This window comes from Alnus glutinosa, chromosome 6, assembly GCF_958979055.1.
Source record: "Alnus glutinosa chromosome 6, dhAlnGlut1.1, whole genome shotgun sequence".
Lineage (NCBI taxonomy): Eukaryota > Viridiplantae > Streptophyta > Magnoliopsida > Fagales > Betulaceae > Alnus > Alnus glutinosa.
Genome location: NC_084891.1, coordinates 9132970 through 9154436, shown reverse-complemented (window position 1 = coordinate 9154436; position 21467 = coordinate 9132970). Strand labels below are relative to the sequence as shown.

Here is a 21467-nt window from a genome sequence, read left to right as displayed (position 1 = left end):
GTCTAGTCAGATTAAAATGTTCATATCTTTTGATTCCAACATCAAATAAAGGCAAGTCTGTGGCACTGGAAAGATGGCTCAAAATTCTACAACTTTATATCTCATGAAAACTTTTCAATTCCAAAGTTCACTGGGTCAAAACCAACTTCCAAAAGCGAGCATTTGCTAGATCGTTTGCTAAATGGTTTGAACGGTAAGCTTTAGAGAGGATCGTTCGCTAGACCCTTCAAACATTTTGCACCATTGAGGAATCCAAGAACACCGTTCGTTGATCCATTTGATACACTGTCCGAACTGTATATTACTTGATAGTAGGGGTGTACAAGCGGGCTGGTTATTAACCGCTAATAACCGATAAACACTAATAACCGCCAACAACCGCTAACCGAAAAACTGAACAACAGAAAATAACCACAACCAGATAATCGGATAACCAGGTATCCCAGTTGTAGTTACTGGTTATAGGGTTTTAAAAAACCGATTAATAACCGGGTAACCGGTAACCAATTTTTATATATACATATCATGGAGAGTTTGCTAAGGTAACGAAAATGGACGAATGATAATGGTGGAGAAGAAGCAACATTTTTAAGTGGCAAGAGTTTGATAATGCGTGCCTACAAAGGCAAGCAGTAGTGGTACTCTTCACCAATATGTTCCGCAACTTTTCATGTTTGAAAGGAGAGCTTAAAAAAAGATGAAATGAAACTCTAGGAGTTCAAAAAGAAGATATGTATAAAATTTTGTGTTTCAATGTTTGGATCAGAAGAGACATACTACTTAATCACAAAAACACCCCGTGTTTAGTAGCATCTTTTGCATTATGAGTGCAGCTAAATAAAACATTAAATTAAATGATTTTAATAAATAATGAATTTTAAACTTAAGATGTCATCATCCTTCATTATTCTTATGAAGAAGAAATTATCATTAATTTGAGATTGAATTAATTGACTTTATCTAATTCAAGGTATAAATATTAAATTAAAGGATTTAGTGAATTATATTTCAATTCCAATGTGAATAAGAAAGAAAACATATATAATTTACAGAAAAAAATCAACAATATATGAAAATCGGTTACCCGGTTAATAACCGATAGTTGGTAATAACCTAAATCGATTGCTGTTGCAGTTTTTAAAATGAGAATAACCGAGTATTCTTGTTGCGGTTATGGTTATGAGGAAATAACCGCAACCGCAACCAGTTGTATGCCCCTACTTGATAGAGTTAGAGCCATCGTTTGCTGAGCTGTTCGGAGCATTGTTCAAATGCTAGTCTTCCAGAGTTCACCGATCACTGCACCGTTCGCTGAGGCGTCTGAACGACACCATTAAGAACTAGCTTTAACCTAGTTTTGTTCAAACGGTGGATTGGACCATTTGAATGCCACCGCATTTATTTTATTATATATATTCGGGTCTCCTAATTACACAAGTAAACTTTGTTTTCAAAACTCTATTTAAATGGCTCTTAAAGCACGATTTTCTAGTGGATTAGAGACAATGGCCTTGTTTGATAACCTACATAACATTACACAATAGTGGCTGGTACTATTCACAATTTTGTATTGTAGTGGGTTGTTAGTTTTGGAATTAGTAAAAAGTGATGATGTGATATAAAATAAAAAGAATTTGTATAAAAAAGTGAAAAAAATTTGTATTGTAGTGAATTTTTTTATTTGAATAGTAATAAAAAATTATTGATGTGATATACAAAGTGAGAATGTTTTGATGTTGATTGTTATTGAAAAATGTAAAAATAAAATAAAAAATTGTGAATAGTGCCCGCCACTATTGTGTAATGTTCTATAGGTTATCAAACAAGGCCAATGTTTCCAAAGAGCTTAGAAGCTTAGTTTTTTTTGTGCTAAAAGAGAAATTAAGGCCATGTGCATCGTGAACATCGCTTTAGAGGATACATCGTAGGTCAATAATCCCACCTCCTATAACTCCTTCTACCCTAATATTCGGGGCTCTAGGTACACATCTATCTTCATAGAAAGTAATGCAGGTCTGGGATAAGCAATGACAATAGGATAGATGTTCTCTGCATACATATCCATGAAGGAAAATTGTAAGGTACCAACATAACTGATCGAGTATTGTAGCTAAGGGTCATGTTATCGAAATGATTAAATCCATCCGTTGCTAACCTAAGCCTGACATTGCGGGGCTCAGATGCAAAATCCAAATGTTGTTTATCAAATGTCTTTCAGGCTACACTATGGGTCGAATGCCTTAGTGTCCCATCATTTATACAAACCTTAGCATGCTACCACATGTGTTCTGGGGGTACCGATGACATAAATAACCTTTGCAATCTAAAAGGAAATCACCGCAATACCTTCTCCGGTCTTCTTTTTGCTCTTGTAGACGACTCAACAGCCCCCCCAGTGACCTGCTTCAACTTTGACATGCCGCACGCAGTACAAGTTTCTAAGTCCTCACAGTCCTTCCAAAACAACATACAACTATTATGACCTCCCACTATTTTCTAGTATCCAAGCCCTAAGTCTCTCGTATATTTCTTCGCTTCATATGCCTCTTTAGGCAATGACGTTCCCAGTGGAACCACATTACAAAAAATACAATCAATGCAATTTGATTTAAAATTCAGGTGTAATTTTAAAGAGAAAATATAAGGTTAACACAAACACGACTCGTTTAATTAATTGTGTAAAACTCCTCAAACTTAGCATAATTTATTTAACTAAACAGGTGATACGACAAGGCTCAAATAACTTGTTTAATAAATTAAACGTGTTGAGTTGATAGAAACACAACTCGTTTCAACATGTTTAATATAAATGAATTTAATTGACACAAATATTTGATATGACCTGATTAACACAATTTCATATCTTATAAGCAGAAGTTATGTCAATTATACATATTCACAACCAGATTTATGACAAAATGAATTGGATAATTGATATTCATAACCATAATTAATAAACATAACCCAACTTCTCAATGCATATCAAATCAATTTAATTATACAAGTTATGTGGGTTAATTGCAAGTTTAGCAGACATCAATGTGACCGTTTATTACTTGAGGGGCGGAGATAGCATTTGAGATTTGTGGGGGCAAAATTAAAAAAAAAAAAAAAAAATTTAGGGGTAAAATTTTAATTTTTATTTATTTTTTATTTTTTGCGAAAACCTTGGGGCTTGGAATGTTAGAGAAACTAGGCTTACCAAGTGGTTTTTTTTTTTTTTTTTTTTTTTTTTTTTGATGAGGATCAACTGCATTGATATATGGGCTAAAGTTGATGATACCGCCTTCTGCTCAATGACTCAAGCCCACTCAGCTATTCCGCCACATCCTCCAACTCTCGCTTTCCCTTCTCAAGCACTAGAATCAAGGCTAGCCTTTCCTCTCCCCGCCGTGTCTGGACTCGGCCTTCGAACTCAATGAGTGAACCCACAGTACTCGATGACGGCGACAGTGTGAAGGCGGAGAACTCCAATGTGCTCGTCCAGTACGTGGTGCTCCGGTGAGACCTGATTGACACAGGCCTGCCATGCCTCCGTGTGTGCAGTCTGGTTCCATAAGGACGATCCTCACACAGTCAAGTATTGTAGTCCCCAAAACATTGATGAAAGTGCTTGGAAATGAAGAAGAAGTTTTTTTTTTTTCAAATACGTAGGCCACTCTTGAGGTGAAAACTTGTCAGAAAAGCTCACAGCTGGTGGCATCACTCATAAACTGTGGATAGAACAACCTGAAAACATTCCAACTTGCCTTGCTACCAGGCCCTATCCCAAATCTAAGTGAGGTAACCTTAATTTCACCAACCCAATATTTTTTTTAATGTTGTTCCTGTTGGAAAATGCCTGAAATATGAATTTGAGTTGCTGAGATTGAATTTGAATTTCTGTCTTACTTTATCAATTTAGAATTCGAACAAACCTTTCAATCTGATTAACAGCCTTCATGCGAAATAGTATGTTATTATGTGCTTAGCCTGGTGGTAAGATTAGGATTAGGATTAGGATTAATAATTCAATTACGGATAGGCGATAAGATTAGGAAAAATAATTGAAGTAGGGGTAATTATCTTTTGAACAGGGATTATTTTATCTCGACAGGGTTTGTTAGTAGGACTAATTTTATCTCATTTCATTTGTCAGCTGTCTGTTTATACTTTACAGACTCATTGGAGATCAATAAAGTATGCTGAAAACATAAACAAAATCAACAAAATTCCTTTCCCTATAAAGAACCTTCCCCAAATAATTCCCATTAAGCGGTTGAAATTCGAGCACATGACAAACTAGAGTTGGTTATGTTGGATCCACACTTGGATCAATTGGAGCAGCAAATGGATTCTATCAAAACCACCTTGGAGCGACTGACCAAAAAAATGCAAGAAAAGTTTAGGGAAACTGATGTAAGTTTTTTTTTTTTTTTTTTTTTTTTTTGTGCTTTTTTAAGATTTTCCTTATATATAGGGAAGGGAATGAGCTATAAGGTGTTGCTGCTAGTGCTTTAAGAGATTGTTTAGAATTACGTTGGGCAATAAAGCTTTTAGAGTCAAAAATAGCTTTTTTTTATTTTTTATTTTTTATTTTTAAATCTTCATTTTTAAGATTTTCCTAAAAGTGCGTTTTGACCATTTTTAGAATAAAAAAAATCAAAGAAATAATTTTAGAGTTTTTTTACTAGACAGACCAACTTTTTAAGTACTAAAAGTACTTTTTAATTTTTAAGCTTCATAACACAATTCAAAACATGCTCTAAGTGATACTTGCAAAAGTTGAAAGATTTCCTACTCGCAAAAGTTCAAATTTTTAATTTTTAATTTTTATCTTTATCAGATTTAGGTTGTTTAGAATTACTCCGTTCAAAGTCCTTTGCTACGTTAGTGTCTTCTTCACAGAAGAGGTTGAGTTTATAATCTTCAATAAGCCCCCTCATTCGCAACAGTAAGGGCTGGATGTTGAGATTGGATCGAAGTAGTTGAAACCGATGAGAAGGCAAGGGCTGGTAAAAATGCCAGCCACCTTGTCTTTGGTAGACAAAAAAATGAACGGGTAGAGATTTGGAAGCTCCACGGTCACGTATAAAGTTGAAATCAACTTCGATGTGCTTAGTTCTGGCATGCATGGAAGGCTGGGTTCGCCATGACTCATGAGGTACGTAGGTGGTGCAGATGAATTGTCGCACCATAGTGTTGGAGTTTGAGGAAGAAAGACACCAAGTTCCTTGAAGAGAGACTGAAGCCAAATCAATTCAGTTACGTACGGCATTCGCTAAAGATTTGCTTTTTGATTCAGTACTCGAGCGAGCAAATGTTTGTTGCTTCTTAGAGCTCAATTATAGTAGATTAGGACCAATGAAGCCTAGCTCGAGAAGCTTGGTACTAGGACCTAAGCCTACTTAAAAACATTAGAGTTTGTTGGTACAGTTTCCGGTAGAATTAGATAAAGAAGTTTCCAAATTATGATATTGCATGGCTCAATCAAGGGTAGCTTTAATCACCATAAAAAGAATGAAGAGGAATATTATAACTCAAGAAGAGAAGGTGTTCGAGACGAAAAAAATGATTTAAGGTGACATTGTCCACAGAGAAACCACCCCAAAGCCAAGTCTTCTAAGTAGTGTTCGATCGATTACGTACTCCTCCCGCTCATGCTAGCTAGTCTTTTTTTTCATTAATATCCTGCCTGTCTATCTCTTTCCCGTAAAATGCACCTATCCAAGGACATGTAAAGCAATGGAAGATCAACTTAGGTGTGAACAAAGCACCATTTCGTCAAGTCACGTTAGCTACACGCCTACACCAGACTAGACAGTAGACACCATTTCTTATCCTATTTTGTGACTGACCGGATCGGTTACTGAGGTCTGCAAATTTCATTTCCAAGAGCATTAGAGCACTAAGCAGCAGATTCTCAACCATTTTTCCTATATTTAGGGAACAAAACTACTTTTTACTTCCCTATAAAAAAAATACCCCACAATAAATTCTCTTACATTTTCCTATATCAATTAAATATTATTTTTTTACTCTTATTTTATTCTTTTTCTCTCTTCCCTATATCAATTAATTATACTTCTTTTATATTAAAATAATACATAGGGAAGGAATAGTAGACATGTATACATAGGGAATTACTATTCATTCTCAACCCCCTCATCTAAATATAGGGTATCTGCTGTGGGAGGTTTTTTGATGTTTTTCATGAAATTTTTCCTAAATATAGGGAAGGGAACCAATATAGGATAACTGCTACTAGTGCTCTTAGCAACGATTTTCCTTAAATTTAGAGAATTAAATTACTTTTTGGTTCTCTATCCAAATATTCATCACAATAGATTTCTTTAATCTTTTCCTATATTATTAAAATTATATATATATATATATATATATATATATATATATATATATTTTGTACTTTTACTTCTTTTTTTTTTTCCTCTTTATTCCATAGCCTTGGTTTTCTTTTTTATGATTATTATAATCCATTAGGTAGCTATAATGCTATCCAATACATTCGGTAACACTGCTACCCAAGGGTTTAAGAAAAATTTAGGAAAACTGATGTAAGTATTTTTTATTTTTTATTTTTTGTGATTTTTTAAGATTTTCCCTATATATAGGGAAGGGAATGAGCTATAGGGTGTTTGCTCTAGTGCTTTAAGAGACTCTTTGGGATTGCATTGGGAAATAGAGCTTTTAAAGTCAAAAACAGCTTTTTTTTTCTTTTTCTTTTTTAAAAAAGGCTTCATTTTTAGGTTTTTTTCTAAAAGTGCGTTTTGACCATTTTTAGAATAAAAAAGTCAAAAATAATTTTAGAATTTTTTTATCAAATAGACCAATTTTTTAATTACTAAAAGTATTTTTTAAGTTTCATAACGCAATTCCAAACAAACTCTAAGTAATACTAGCAAAAGTTGAAAGATTTTCGACTGAGAGCATGTTATTGACTCAACCATAAATCTTTTGAATGAATGTAGCATTAACTTGACAATAAGGCTAAAAAAAAAGGGGACTCCCCTTTTAGTTTTTCTGTGGATTAAATCAAGACCAAAGGACTATAAAAAACACTACTTCGAATATGAGAAAACCAGGCTCGTGTGCCTGTTTATGTCCATAAAGAGTCTTTTAAAGCTTGCAAACATAACCTGGAAATTGTGGAACATGAAATCTAGCTGGTTGGGCCATATTCACATCTTCATGGAGGAACGTAGGTAAGAATGCGTTTTGAATATCAATTTGGTCAATAGCTCAGCTCGAGGAAACTGCCAAAGAGAGCACTGTGTGAATAGTTGTAGGCTTAGATTGTAGGTATTGCTAGTGGCGGAGGGGCTGATAAATATAATTTAAAATAGAAAGTGAATAATTTATCACACAATGTATATTAGAAAGGTACATTATAAAAATTCAGTAATATATGCCAAAATTAATATATTAGCAACAAAAACATGTTGGCCTTGTTTGTTCACGGAAGGAGAATTGGTAGTGGGAGTTAGAAGTGATAGATGTGATATAAAGTAAAAAAAATTTGTATATAAAAGTAAAAAAAAATTGTATTGTAGTAAATTTTTTTTATTTAAATAATAATAAAAAATTATTGATGTGATATAAAGTTAGAATGTTTTGAAGTTGATTGTTTTTGGAAAAAGTGAAGAGGGAGAAGGAGGAATTTCCTTACCCTTACCAAACAAGCCCGTTGGCACTAGTAAAAAAGGCAGAAATATAGGCTATGTTTTGGAATAACATGTCCAGGCCAGAGTAGTGCTTTGCTACTGTTCATGCATTTTTTTCTCACTTTTTTTACATTTTTCAATAACAATCAACATTATATCACATTAATAAAATTTTTTTATTATTCAAATAAAAAAATTCACTACAATATAAAAGTTTTTTATTTTTCTATACAAATTCTTTTACTTTATATCACATCATTACTTTTTACTAATTCCGAAATTAATAACCCACTACTCTGTTATGTACAAGTATTTGCCAAATATACTCATAGTGTTCAAAAATCTAGTTTAGGTCCTTTTAAAGAAACAAAATCATCAAGTATCGAATCTAAATTGAAGGTCTATGCTATTTCCCTTTCAATATATACAACTAAATTATTTGCAAACAATTCATCCTCATTCTCATAGAACACTAAAAAAAAAAAAAAAAAAATACCTCAAAAAAATGCTAACTAGCTTCCACAGTTTCACTTCCACACTTCCTGTCACATACTTCCTTTTCCACCACAACCACAGGCCCACAGCCCACAGGCGCCACTCACCAGCACCCTCACGGCCGCACTAATAAGTTTTATTTTTGTGAAGTTTTTTTCTGTTAAGTTTGTCTTTGTCTCGAGGCTCAAGCTTTTACAAGTTCTTCAGAGTTAAAGAGTAAAGGATTTGAAAAAATATCTCTGGCTAGGACGAGTGGACGACTTCTTTTACAAGTTTTTTTCTTTTTTTCTTTTCCATCATGTCATTTCTTATCTGCTGCTGTCTTCATTTTTCTTGATCAGTTGAGCCGTTGAGGTGCAGTCTGTGCACTGTGCCGCACAGTGCTGTCTTCTCATCTTTTATAGAGAGTGTCGTGCTAGTAAAGAGGCTACCTAAAAGCCTAGAATTAGAAGCATGGCTATGGATGGACTCATGGACCAGAAATCAAGAGTAATTCCTACTGCCTATTAGCTATTGGTGGGCCAAACTTGAGAGTTCTTAGTCTGCAAGACAAAAAAAAAAAAAAAAAAAGAGACTAATTTTATTTTCCTTTTTCAAGAGCCACCGGGCCGGTCCGCCACTGGGTATTGCCATAATCGAAGCCCAGTTGTTGATGAAAGTCCTTGACAACCAAGTGGGCCTTGTAACGTTCGATTGAGCCATCAACTTTTATTTTTACTTTAAAAACCCATTTACAACCATCAACGTTCATGCCACGTGTGGAAGGAATGCGGATCCATATGTTGTTATTTAAAAGGGCATCAAATTCAAAATTTATAGTAGAACGCGACTGTGGGGATTTCATAGCCGTGGTATAGGAAGTGGGCTTCTTGAATGGATTTATGATGGTAGAGATAAGTGTTAGATTCAATCAACATATTATGAAACTAACATGCGCAGCGGAAATAAATCAAGAATCAGGTCTAGGCTTACTTCCGGTCATTGTTGCTCAAGCGCTTCTTCAAAACTTCTGCAGAATAAATTTTTGAGGTATCTTCTAACCTATGCCTTTTGTTTTTTGGCTGTACTGGTGGTGTACACAGGCACTCAATTTATAGGCTAGGTTAGGGACCCTCAAATTGGTAAATACCATTTTATTCCTCCCATCAAGGAAACAATTTTATTAATTGATTTTTTTTTTTAAAATAAATTAAACGATTCCATTACGGTAATCTAAATTAATAGAAATTATCATAACCATAATACCGTATATTATATTTATTATATTAAAATATTATAAGTATAATAAACACCATAATATGTGATATAAAGGTCACGTAAGGAAAAATATCTTACATTCTCTCACTTGGCCTTTATGACACATGACCTTATGATATTAGGTTCTTTAGTTTGGGCAATCCCTTATGGAATCCTCCAATTCAAATAAAAAATGTTTCACACGAATTATGGCGGTAAAACCATTATAAAATTAGGTCGTCCCTTCCATGTATCACAATGTAAACCATTCTTTATGTGAGTACCTTATGGATAGTTAAGCTTTATGAATGAACTTCCTATAAGTCATTCGGGTCCAACTTTATTTATCCTCATAGATAAAATAACAAATGTGCACAATAAACTTTATTTCAATAACTTTATGTCTATAGATCAAAACTGAGTACAAAATAAATCAATAAGTCCCTTATGGTCCACATGACCTTTAAACTGTTTCACTGGTAAACCTTTTGTCATGGGGTCCGCAACCATTGATTCTGTACTAATATGCTCAATGAAAACTTCATACCTCTTAATGTTATCTCTAACACTAAGATATTTGATGTCAATGTGCTTACTTCTGCTTCCACTTTTGTTATTCTTTGAAAAGAAGACTGCAGCAGAATTATCACAAAAAATCTTAATGGGTCTTGCTATTGAATCGACAATCTTTAGTTCACCAATGAAGTTTCTCAACCACAATGCTTGTGTAGTGGCTTCATAGCATGCAATGAACTCTGCCTCCATAATAGATGTAGCAATTATAGTCTGCTTGCTGCTTTTCCAAGATATAGCCCCTCCAGCAAGAAGAAAAATATATCCTGAAGTAGACTTTCTGCTATATACACATCCAACAAAGTCTGAATCTGTATACCCAAAGACCTCCAAACGATCGGTGTGTCTGAAAGTCAAACTGTAACCCTTGGTTCCTTGCAGGTATCTTATGACCCTCTTGGCAGCTTTCCAATGCTCTAATCCTGGATTACTTTGGTATCGTCCCAGCATTCCAACCGCCAATGCAATGTCAGATCTGATGCAGACTTGAGCATACATCAGGCTCCCTACTGCAGATACATATGGGATACGTTTCATCTGTTGTTGTTCCAATTCATTTTTGAGACACTGGTCTTTACTGAATCTTTCTCCTTTAGTGATAGGTGCCACACTAGACTTACAGTCACTCATCCTGAATCTCTCTAAAACCTTTTCAATGTAGGCCTTCTGAGACAGTCGCAATATTTTCTGTTGTTTGTCTCTGTGAATTTCTATGCCAATGACATAAGAGGCTTCACCCAAATCCTTCATTTCAAAGCTTTGAGAGAGTAACTGTTTAGTTTCATGTAGCAAACTTAAATCATTGTTTACAAGTAAAATATCATCTACATATAGGACTAGAAATATCACTTTACTCCCACTGACCTTAAGGTATATACATTGATCAACAAGGTTCTCAACAAATCCAAATGAGGTAATAACCTTGTGAAACTTAATATACCATTGACGGGAGGCCTATTTTAGTCCATATATAGATTTCTTTAACTTGCAAGCTCTCTTGCTATCATCATCAAAGCCTTCAGGTTATTTCATATAAACCTCTTCTTCAAGATCCCCATTCATGAAGGCTGTTTTCACATCCATATGGTGTAATTCTAAGTCAAAATGAGCTACTAATGCCATGATTATCCTAAACGAATCATTCTTTGATACTGGAGAGAAGGTTTCGTGATAATCAATGCCTTCCTTTTGAGTGAAACCCTTGGCCACAAGTCTAGCCTTATATCATTCAACATTACCAGAAGCATCCCTTTTGGTTTTGTAAACCCATTTGCAGCCTATGGCTACACCTCCCTTTGGTAAGTCAACGAGATACTAGACTTGGTTTTTAGCCATGGATTCCGTCTCTTCCTTCATGGCATCGTACCACAATGTGGAGTTATCCTCACTCATGGTTTGTGAAAACACACTTGGATCATCCATAGGTCCAACATCAAAGTCAGACTCTTAGAGGTATACAACATAATCTGTAGAGATTGCTGGTCTCCTTATTCTAGAGGACTTTCTTAATGCCACTTCCTCTGTATTTTGCAATGGGAGAGTAGACTCATTCTAAACCTGTTCTGTATGAGTTGGTTGTTCTAGAACTGGTTGTGGCTCAGGAGGATCAAATTGATTTCCCTGTTCTTCATGAGCCGGTTATACTAGAACTGATTGTAGCTCAGGATAATCAATCTGATTTTCCCTGAACACAATCAATCTTCCTCTGTGAGGAGGAGATTTGGCCAACTCTCGTGCTTCCACTAATTCTATTCTTTGTGGATGAGCACTCCCACTAGGTTCAACATCCTCTAAAAATTTTGCATTCATAGACTCAACAATCCTAGTACTATGAGAAGGACAGTAAAACCTGAATCCTTTTGAGTTTTCCGCATAGCCAATAAAATGACCGCTGGTTGTCCTTGGGTCAAGTTTCTTTATGTTTGGATTGCAAATCCTCACTTCAGCAAGACAACCCCATGTGTATGTAATTTAAAATTGGTTTTCATCCTTTCCATAATTCAAAAGGTGTCTTGGGGACAGCCTTGGATAGAACCCGGTTTAATACATACACATCAGTTTTTAAGGCTTCACTCCACAGAAACAAAGATAATTCAGAATTACTAAGCATGCTCCTAACCATGTCCATAAGTGTGCGATTCCTTCTTTCTGCTACATCATTTTGTTGTGGTGTGTCAGGCATCGTGTATTGAGCAACCATACCTTATTCTTGAAGGAATTTCGCAAATGGGCCGATCATTTGTCCCTATTCTGTATACCTAACATAGTACTCTCTGCCTCTATCAGATCTCACGATCTTGATTTTCTTTTCCTTTTGTTTCTCCACTTCCACCTTATAGGTTTTGAAGGCATTCAACGCTTCAGCCTTGTCAGTTAGGAAGTAAAGATACATATATCACATATGGTCATCAATAAAGGATATGAAATATCTTTGACCATTGAGGCAGGGAGTAGAAAAAGGTCCACAGATATCTGTGTGTACGATTTCAAGAATCTCAGAACTCCTTCCGGCACTTTTAGTGGTCTTGTTGGTTTGCTTTCCCTTTATGCAATCCACACAAGTACCAAAATTAGTAAAGTCAAGAGTTTGTAAAACTCCATCATTTACTAATCTTTTGATTTTCTCTATGGAGATATGTCCCAATCTCCTGTGCCATAGCCAAGCGAAGTTCTCATCTACAAGGCTTATCTTGATGCCAATATCAGTATGCAACGATAAATAATTGTTCTCAAAATTGGGATCTAAAGAAAGTTTGAATAGACCATCAATTTTTATTCCGCCACCAATAAAATTATTATCTCTAAAAATATTGAAAGTTGAGTTAACAAACCAAAAACCATAGCCAAATACATCAAGTTTTGAAACAGAAATCAAGTTTCTAGAAAATGATGGAATATAAAAAAATTCTCAAGGTCTAGTACATATCCAGTTTTCAAAATAAGTCTGTAAGTCCCAACTGCTACGACTGGTGAGAACAATTTATTTCCCGAGTAAACATGTTGCTCACTTCTTATCGGCTTCCTTGTTTTGATAAATCCCTGCAATGTATTCACAATGTGGATTGTAGAACCAGAATCAATCCACCATGTATTGCAAGGAGCCTCAACAAAAAAAGATTCATGACATACAAAAGAGATGAGATTACCTTTCTTTTCCAGCCATTTAATATATTTCTGGCATTCTTTCTTCATGTGCCCCTCCTTTTTGCAAAAGAAACAAGCATCCTTATTGCCTTTGAATGACACCTTGTTTCCTCTCTTAGAGTGGTGGGCAACCTTGCCTTTCTTAGTCTTTGCTTTAGCACCAGCAACCAAGTGAGCACTTTCTGGTTTCTCGTGTTTCAACCTCTTTTCCTCTTGAACACACATGGTCAAAAGTTCATTAATCGAACAATTATCCTTATGTGTGTTGTATGAAATCTTAAAAGGACTATACTGAGGAGGAAGAGAGTTGAGAATCAAATGACCAAGAAGGATTCGGAAATCTCAACCTCAAGGGATTTTAATTGAGCTGCTATATCCCTCATTTCCATGATGTGCTCACGCACATTTTTGGAACTATCGAAGGCTTGACTTGATAGTCTCTTCATTAGAGTGCTGGCCATGGCTTTAGTTGAACTCACAAACTGTTCTTCAACGGCTTTCAAAAAATCCTTAGCCTTAGAACATTCAGAGATGGAACCCCTAATGCCTTTGGCAATATGAGATTGCATAAACATTAAGCTGAGGCGATTAGATCGCTCCCACTTTTCATGTTTAGCTATCTCTAATGTAGTACTGGTAGCCGTTAAAGCAGGTGGTTCATCCGTCCAGAGTGCCAGGTCTAATTCCAAACACCCTAATGTAAAGAGCAAGTTCTCTTTCCATTCAGTAAAATTATTACCATTAAGATTTGGAACATGAAAAGTGCCATCAAATAATCCAGCAGGTATAGCTGCAAGAACCAAGGAAAAACAAAACTACTTAAGTGCTATGAAGTGACTTTAATTTAAATCAGCCAATGCCAATTTAAACAGTAAATTTCAACCTACCTGTGGGCAAAAGGTTGCATCACGCATGAAATTTACTATTTTTTAATAAGACTAAAAGCAAATTTAAATATTAGTAAATAAAATTTTTCGTACCTGTGGGCCTAAGAGAAATTTTACTTTTAATACTAAATTTGTTATCTTATTCTCATTAAGTCATAAAAATAAAAAACTTCCCTGTGGGGATAAGTAATTAAATTTATGAATTAATTACAACACGATGTTAATTTTTTTTTTTTTCTATATAAAGTTCGTATGTATGAACTTGATGCAATTATCATTCAAAAATTGGGATGCTGTGGCTCCCCAAAATTATCATAATAATTGCGACTTTATTAACATCTAACAACTTTATAGATGCCCACAAATGGCCCTAGGAATAAGACAAACCAACATGTAAATGAGGTAAATAGCATTTTTTAAGGTGCAAGCAGATGAGCTCTGTAAAGACCAAGAAATTAAATAGAAGATTTATCAATTAATAAATGGGTTTCATTAAATTGATGGGATTAATAATTATATTTTAGGTAATAATTATTATTGTGGGTCCTAGTTGAATAAATAAATAATTACGTTAATAAAAATGTGGTTTGAATAAATGTGGGGCTAAATTTTTATTGTTAAAAGATAGAAATAAAATAAGATGGGGTCCTCCTATAATTTTTATTGTTGTGGGGTTTTTAATAAAAAGAAATCTTAGCTTGCCACATGTCACCACGGGATTGGCTAAGAGAAGATTTCATTATCCTCTTTTAACCAACCCCATGATGACACATGGCATCCTATCTCTTTTTCCCCCTTTTTTTCTCTTCCTTTCCCCTATCCAGATCCTCTCTCTACTTTCTTTCTTTTTCTTCCCCCACCCGCACGCTCATCTTCCTCTTCTTCCCCTTTTCTTCCTTCTTCCTCTCTTGGTTGAAGCTCTCTCAGTTTTCCCTTTCTCTCCACGCCCCAGCAGCACCCTCTTCCCCTCTTCTTCTCTTCTTCTTCCCTTCCTCTTCTTTCTTCTTTCTCTCCTTCAATCGCCCAGCCAGCAGCCCCTCTCCCCTGTTTCACGCAGCCCTTCCTCTTCTTTTCCATTTCTTTCTCTTCTCCCCCCCTCCCGTTGGCCATGCTTGGAATTGCAACACACGAACCCCCTCGTCTCTTCTCTTTCCTTCCTCTCTTCTCCCCGTCTTCTTTCTTCTTCGGTTTACACCTGGAACCCGTGAGGCTGATGGAGCCGAGAGAGGTTTTCTGCAGCGATTAGAGTCCGAAAATGCAGAAATTTCAAGGTGAAATTTCCTCTTCCTTCTTGTTTTGATTTCGTTTTGTTCCTTTGATTTTCTGTAACCGCATGGGTTCTCCATGTGGGTTTGATCTAGGTTAAATCCTAGGGTTCCCTTTTTATGGGTGAATATTTGTATTCATACTTTAGGATTGATGCTAGACGAAAAGGGAGTTTGATTTGAGTTTGATTTAAGAAGAAAAATCTAGGGTTTCCTGGGTATTTCCTGTTGATGGCCGAATGGGTTCTGTTTTTATTTGGGTTCTAGGATTTTAGTAGATTGTTTAGCTTGGTGGTGATTCCCTATTCTTTTAATATGTATGGGTATGGGTTTGGGCTGTGATTGTGTTTGGTTTTCTGTTGGTTTAATGGTTTTTGTTGTGCTGGATTTGTAAATTTGGAGAGATTATGGAAGTGTGGAATTATTGGATGTTAAGTGTTTGGTTTGGTAAATCCTTGTCTTGCTGTTGGAAGTTGGTAATGGAATTTTGGGGGACTTTGTTTGGTGAAATATAGGCTGATTTGGTGTGGAAAGCCAATGGGGAGTTGATGTTTAATATTGAAATTAATGTGTGATCTTTGGTGTAAATAGCGAAGACGTTTAAAATTTGAATGAAATGTTATGTAGGTTGTTGGTGCTTGATTGGAAAGTGATTTTGAAGAGTATTTTATGGAGATCCAAATCTGGATTTGTGAGTTTTTAATTAAGCGAAAATATTGGTTTACGGTTATTTGAGGCTCTCATTTGATAAGAACTTATATATGAATTTGTATTGGATTGCGAGTTATAGTAATGTAATTTGTGAAGATTGGTTGAGGGATTGTTATCTATGTTTGCTTTGTTATGTTTGGTGGTGATGGCCGGTCGCATGTAATTTGGTTGGGAAGACTTTTACTTTGATTCGTGTACGCAGCCATTGGAGGATATAGATTTTGATAAGTTGGAGAATATAGTTAGTTGCCATTGATGATTATTATAGAATGTTGATGGAAAGTATTTCCAATTAAGAGAAGTTAGCCTTTGTTATGTAAAGGATGTGATCTAATTTATATTATTGTTTTTCAAGTAATTGAATGGTAGTGTTGGGTTTGCAATAAGTTGTTCTGATAGCCATATGAGTATGGGTTATTAATGGGTGAGTGATCCTTTCATTGTGTTGTCTTGAGAGATTATGTTAATAGATTGTTGGTGATTATGGTTATGTGGTGTTGAGTGCTAGGAGATATATTTGGTGATGTCTATGAGCTCCGATTGGTTTGGATTTTTGATAAGGCGGAAAAAGAATTAATACATAAGGGTATTAGGACAATATGATGAATGGGTAAGTGTAAAACATTAGAATCTATGAGTTAATTATTGGAATATATACCTAACTCGGCATGAATTAAAGAAATAAGTAATTAAAGTAAAAGTAAGAGTGCAGTAAATAAATGGAATTATCTTAGCCCGGTTTAATTAATAACCAATGGATTCATTAAGGTAAAGTACTTAAGTATATCGCCGAACTAAGCTTAAATTGGATGAACATGGTATATGTAGGTGTATACATAAATATATACATATACATGCATATTGGTTAAATATATATGTTAACTTAGAAAATGAATAACAAGCTATAAAAATGATTAACAATAATAGTGTAACTTAATAATAGTAAATACATCTTAGTATTAATAATCAAGATAAAATATGAACCTAAACCTAAATGTTAACTTAATAGTAATCAAAGTACCTAACTAGCTTTAGAAGTGAGTAACACAACGTGTGGGCATGCGGGTAGTTTTAGTGTGTCATAGAATGAGCCCATAGCATAGTTTAACGTCACAAGTGTTGCAGGATAGTGTCCGGATTGGAGACTTCAATTGATTCTTCAATGTGGAGTCCAAGTGACTAGAATTTGAGGGGATGTTCAAGTCAGGAGTCAAATACAGCCAGGTGATATTTTACTCACTGAGAAACTATTATTATTATGTTTATCAGAATAGCAAAATATATGTGTTTTATAAATTTGAACCAACTGTATGTTGATTATCTGTTTTGGTTGATTGAGTAGTTTCAACTATATTCAAATAATATTAATGATGTTATGAAATGATGTATGGATGAAATGTGTAGAATTATTTTTAAAGTATTTGAATGTGAGTTGCGTTTGGGATTTAAATTATGCAAAGTAGAATGATAAAGTTTCATGTTAATTGGTTTATTGTATTTGAAGAAAGCATGATTTGTAAAGAATATGAGAATAGAGTTTGAATTGTAAAGCATAAAGCATGAGCATAAAAGGAATGAAAGGACAAAGTACAAAGAATGAAAGGAATGAAAGGACAAAGCACAAGGAATGAAAGGATTGACATAAAGAATGGAAGGACAATCATGAGCATGCATATCATTGTTAAATTGTATAATGTTTTCATGATATAGAATATTGTAGTTTTCATGCTAGACGTATTAGTATGCCTAAGAGTTTTAATGGCAAAAGAGCTTATGTATACTGTTATCGTCTAGTTGCATAATTTCAGAACATTGAGCTTGGACGAACAAGAATATTGTCATGGTTCGGTATGAGTAATACAGCGTCCTAGGAGTAGGTAGATGAATTGTCGTGGCACGTCAGTAAGAAGTGCTTGGATACCAGAGTTTTACTCTAGTAACCGCATGGACAACTATGTGCTCGACATGAAGTTGTAATGCCCTACGATTCCGTGTTAACCATGTTCGGAAAATGATAGTAAGCTTGTACTAAAGAGCGAGATGACATGTTTTAAGCTTAGTGTGCTTGGTTTTGACGCTATTGGTTGCAATATCGGTGTGGCTTGGGAGTAGGTAGATGGATTGTCGTGGCACATCAGTAAGAAGTGCTCGGATACCCAAGTTTTACTCTAGTAACCGCATGGACAACTATGTGCTCGGCATGAAGTTGTAATGCTCCGAGGCACAGTGTTATCACAATTAATAACGTTAGGCCTATGTGCATTTGAGCTACCAACATAAAAGTATTATTGTAGGTGGGTTTATATGTGGTTGCTTCCTAGCCAATGGAACTTCTACGTATGGGCCCAACTACATAGTATGTTTTAAATGTTTTCTGATAGTCGGTGTTTGCTATATCAGCTATGGGGGTTTTCAAACAAAATTTTATAAATTGGTGGCTGTTATAGTGTACGCGAGACTAAAAAGAAAAGTTGGTTCTTTGCGAAAACTCAGTTAGTTTAATATCACTGAGGCGGTGAACTCATCATTTCACCTATACGGATGTGGCAAACCCCCACAACCGTATAGATAGTGTTCCTTTGGCTGCAGGTACTCGGGTCGTAGTTGATGGGGTTGTAGACGTGCAGTTGGGATATTATGACCGAAGCTCGCCGCGATGGTCGTAATTGCGGGACCATAGGCGTCCTCAGTTTTATAGGTTTTGTTGGGCTTGTGACGCATGTGTCACTCGTTATTGTATAAAGCCATTCTGTTATGTATTTATATTGAGGAAAGACTTAAACACATAGATATTAAATGGCTCTTGTTATTATTAGTTTATGATATATGTTTAAGATTTGATTTTCGCTATTGAGTTTATGCTTTCCGCTGCATAGTAGTTAGATGTTGTACTCTGATTTACCAGGTACATATTATGGGGTATGTACCATATGTTGGCTTTGCGACACATCGTCGTGCTACTGTGAGGATCTATTAGTATTTTAAGAGATTAATATTTATGAAATGTTTTGTATAAAAAAAATAAAATAAAAATGGGTCGTCACAAGCTCCCAGGAAAGTGAGGGGGGTCACCCGGACACACTTAAATCCCAAGATTTTCCTTGCCAGAACTTTTCCCGACATTGCATTCTTAGATAGCGCTATAAACCCACACTAACATATTAGGTATTGCTAATTATTCCTTAGGTCTAGGCATCAAACAATTTATATTTGAACAATATAAAAAAACAAATATACATCTATTTATTAAATAAAACAATTATTTTAATACACAATAACTTAAATTTCAAGCTAAATAAAATTACATTTAGAAGCATATGGCCCAATGGTTTAGTATGTGGCCTTAGGCCCTTTACACTTGGTGAACTCAAGCTCTAAACCCCACAAGACCTAAGTTCCCCTTTATTTGTTTTTTTTTGGCCAGGTATTGAGCTGACCCGAATGGGTCAACCCACTTGATGTTGGGTTGGGTCATAGAGTATAAGCCCTACCCGATTCACGACCCGACCCGACCCGACCCGACCCGACCCGACCCATCATTTTCTAAATGGGTTGAAAAACCCTAAAAGCTGAAAAACAAAACCCTAGCCGCCACCCCTTAGCGCCGCCGCCCCTTATGCGGCGGCCAAGAGAGGCCGCCGCTCTGACAGCCACGATGACCCTTGTGGGTTGCCGTTCACTGGGGCCGCTGCTCGGAGTACTGGAACGGCGGCCCTTAGGTCGCCGTTTGCTGCAGAAGCAGTGGCCTTTGGGTCGCCGTTTATCGTGCTCGGGATACTAGAACGGCGACCCAAGGGTCGCCGTCTTCTATAGTAGCAGCGGCCTTTTGGCCGCTGCTTGGAGCACCCCAAAAGGCGAAACAGGGGTCCTACGTTTGATTTCCAAGCAGGGGCAAAACAATAAATTCAATCATAAACTGTAAATATCACAACCAATTTCATGCGTTTCTTTCACAACAAAACAAAAATTGCAATACTATTTTTAAAGAGTGTTTATCAAACAATAATATACAATAACAGTAAATTATACTGGATCAAACGATAACGCATAGCAACACTAAACGCTAAACAACACGGCATAGAGGCTGGCTCTGATACCACATATTAGATTCAATCAACACATTATGAAACTAACATGCGCAGCGGAAATAAATCAAGAATCAGGTTTAGGCTTATCTCCGGTCATTATTGCTCAAGCGCTTCTTTAGAACTTCTGCAGAATAAATTTTTGAGGTATCTTCTAACCTATGCCTTTTGCTTTTTGGTTGTATTGATGGTGTACACAGGTACTCAATTTATAGGTTAGGTTAGAGACCCTCAAATTGGTAAATACCATATTGTTCCTCCCATCAAGGAAACAATTTTATTAATTGATTTTTTTGAAATCAATTAATCGATTCCATTACGATAATCTAAATTAATAAAAATTACCATAACCATAATACCGTATATTATATTTATTATATTAAAATATAATAAACACCGTAATATATGATATAAATGTCATATAAGGAAAAATATCTTACAATAAGAACCCGTGAGAGTGGAGAAAAGAAAGGAATCTGCAGCAGAAAGAGGTGAGGCTAAAACAACAATTGAATATGGGGATGGTGCAGAACTAGGAGGAGAGTTGGATGCAAAAGCAAAGGTGGACTCATGGAAGATAACATGTTTTGAAACATAGACTTAACCAGATTGGAGAATGAGGCATTTATACCCTTTATGATTCAGACTTAACCAGATTGGAGCGATAATCCATTTTGGCAGACACGTCCCTTTTCTTTCTTTCTTTCTGTCTGCAGACTGTTGGTGATATTTCACATCTTGGAATATTGGTATTTAGGTGATGATTTTGGAAGATATTTTGTTGATTGTTGTGTGTGTACGAAGTGAAGCGTGTCTGTAGAAGATTCTAGCGCCCGCCTGATCGATAACTTTTCAGTCTTTTCCCCGCTCTTATCTCTGAAGAATCTCATTTCTGGATTTACGCGCGTTTGTACCCGCTCCTCTGGTCTTTGAAACGTGTCTAAAACATTTCTTCGGGATAAAAGTATGGTTAAATATCTCGATTCCAAAACTTTATTTTTTGTCTTTTAAATTTTTATTTTTTTCATAAATAGTATGTGTATTATAGAAAAAGATTGACATGATATGTCTGTGGCTTTTTCTATTTTTTCATTTAAAACTAACGTCTAGCTATGCCATCGGACACGTGTCGGCGTACTTATGTGACACCTGTCCCCAGATGCAACATCAGCGCCATGTCAACACTGACGTGACTACTATATATATATATATTAAAGACTTTTTTTTTTAAAAAAAAAAAAAAAAAAAGAGGTTTTGGCTATTGGGGTGGCCAAACCACTCTCAAGGGCCAAAGTGTAAAAAGAAAAATTAGGTTTTCGCCCATTGGGTGGCCGAACCACCCCCATGGGTCATGAGCCACCCCTACATTTTTTTTTTTTTTTAAAGCCTTAAAATAAAAAACCAATGTAC

At 35.6% G+C, this 21467-nt stretch overlaps 1 protein-coding gene, 1 long non-coding RNA gene and 1 pseudogene across 2 annotated transcripts; 2 read left to right on the top strand and 1 right to left on the bottom strand.

Moving 5' to 3' along the window:
* Window positions 1–525: 525 nt before the first annotated feature.
* LOC133871498 (uncharacterized) lies at window positions 526–3861 on the top strand (annotated as a pseudogene).
* A 9562-nt stretch (window positions 3862–13423) lies between these two features.
* On the bottom strand, window positions 13424–14409 carry LOC133871497 (uncharacterized). The gene is made up of 2 exons (XM_062308938.1): window positions 14388–14409; window positions 13424–13899 (listed from the first exon to the last, which is right to left on the bottom strand). The coding sequence occupies exons 1-2, from the start codon at window positions 14407–14409 to the stop codon at window positions 13424–13426; spliced, it is 498 nt and encodes a 165-aa protein (XP_062164922.1).
* Window positions 14410–14827: 418 nt separating this feature from the next.
* LOC133871169 (uncharacterized) lies at window positions 14828–18822 on the top strand. The gene is made up of 3 exons (XR_009900832.1): window positions 14828–15267; window positions 17098–17196; window positions 18541–18822. It is a non-coding gene; the product is annotated as an uncharacterized LOC133871169 (long non-coding RNA).
* Window positions 18823–21467: the final 2645 nt, after the last annotated feature.

Bases quoted from the DNA above. Each gene is read 5' to 3' on its own strand.
- LOC133871497 (XM_062308938.1), bottom strand. From the start codon at position 14,409: ATGCTATTTACCTCATTTACAT. The intron at 13,900-14,387 runs GTTGGTTTGTCT...TGGTTCTTGCAG, and splicing joins GCTATTTACCTCATTTACAT to CTATACCTGCTGGATTATTT.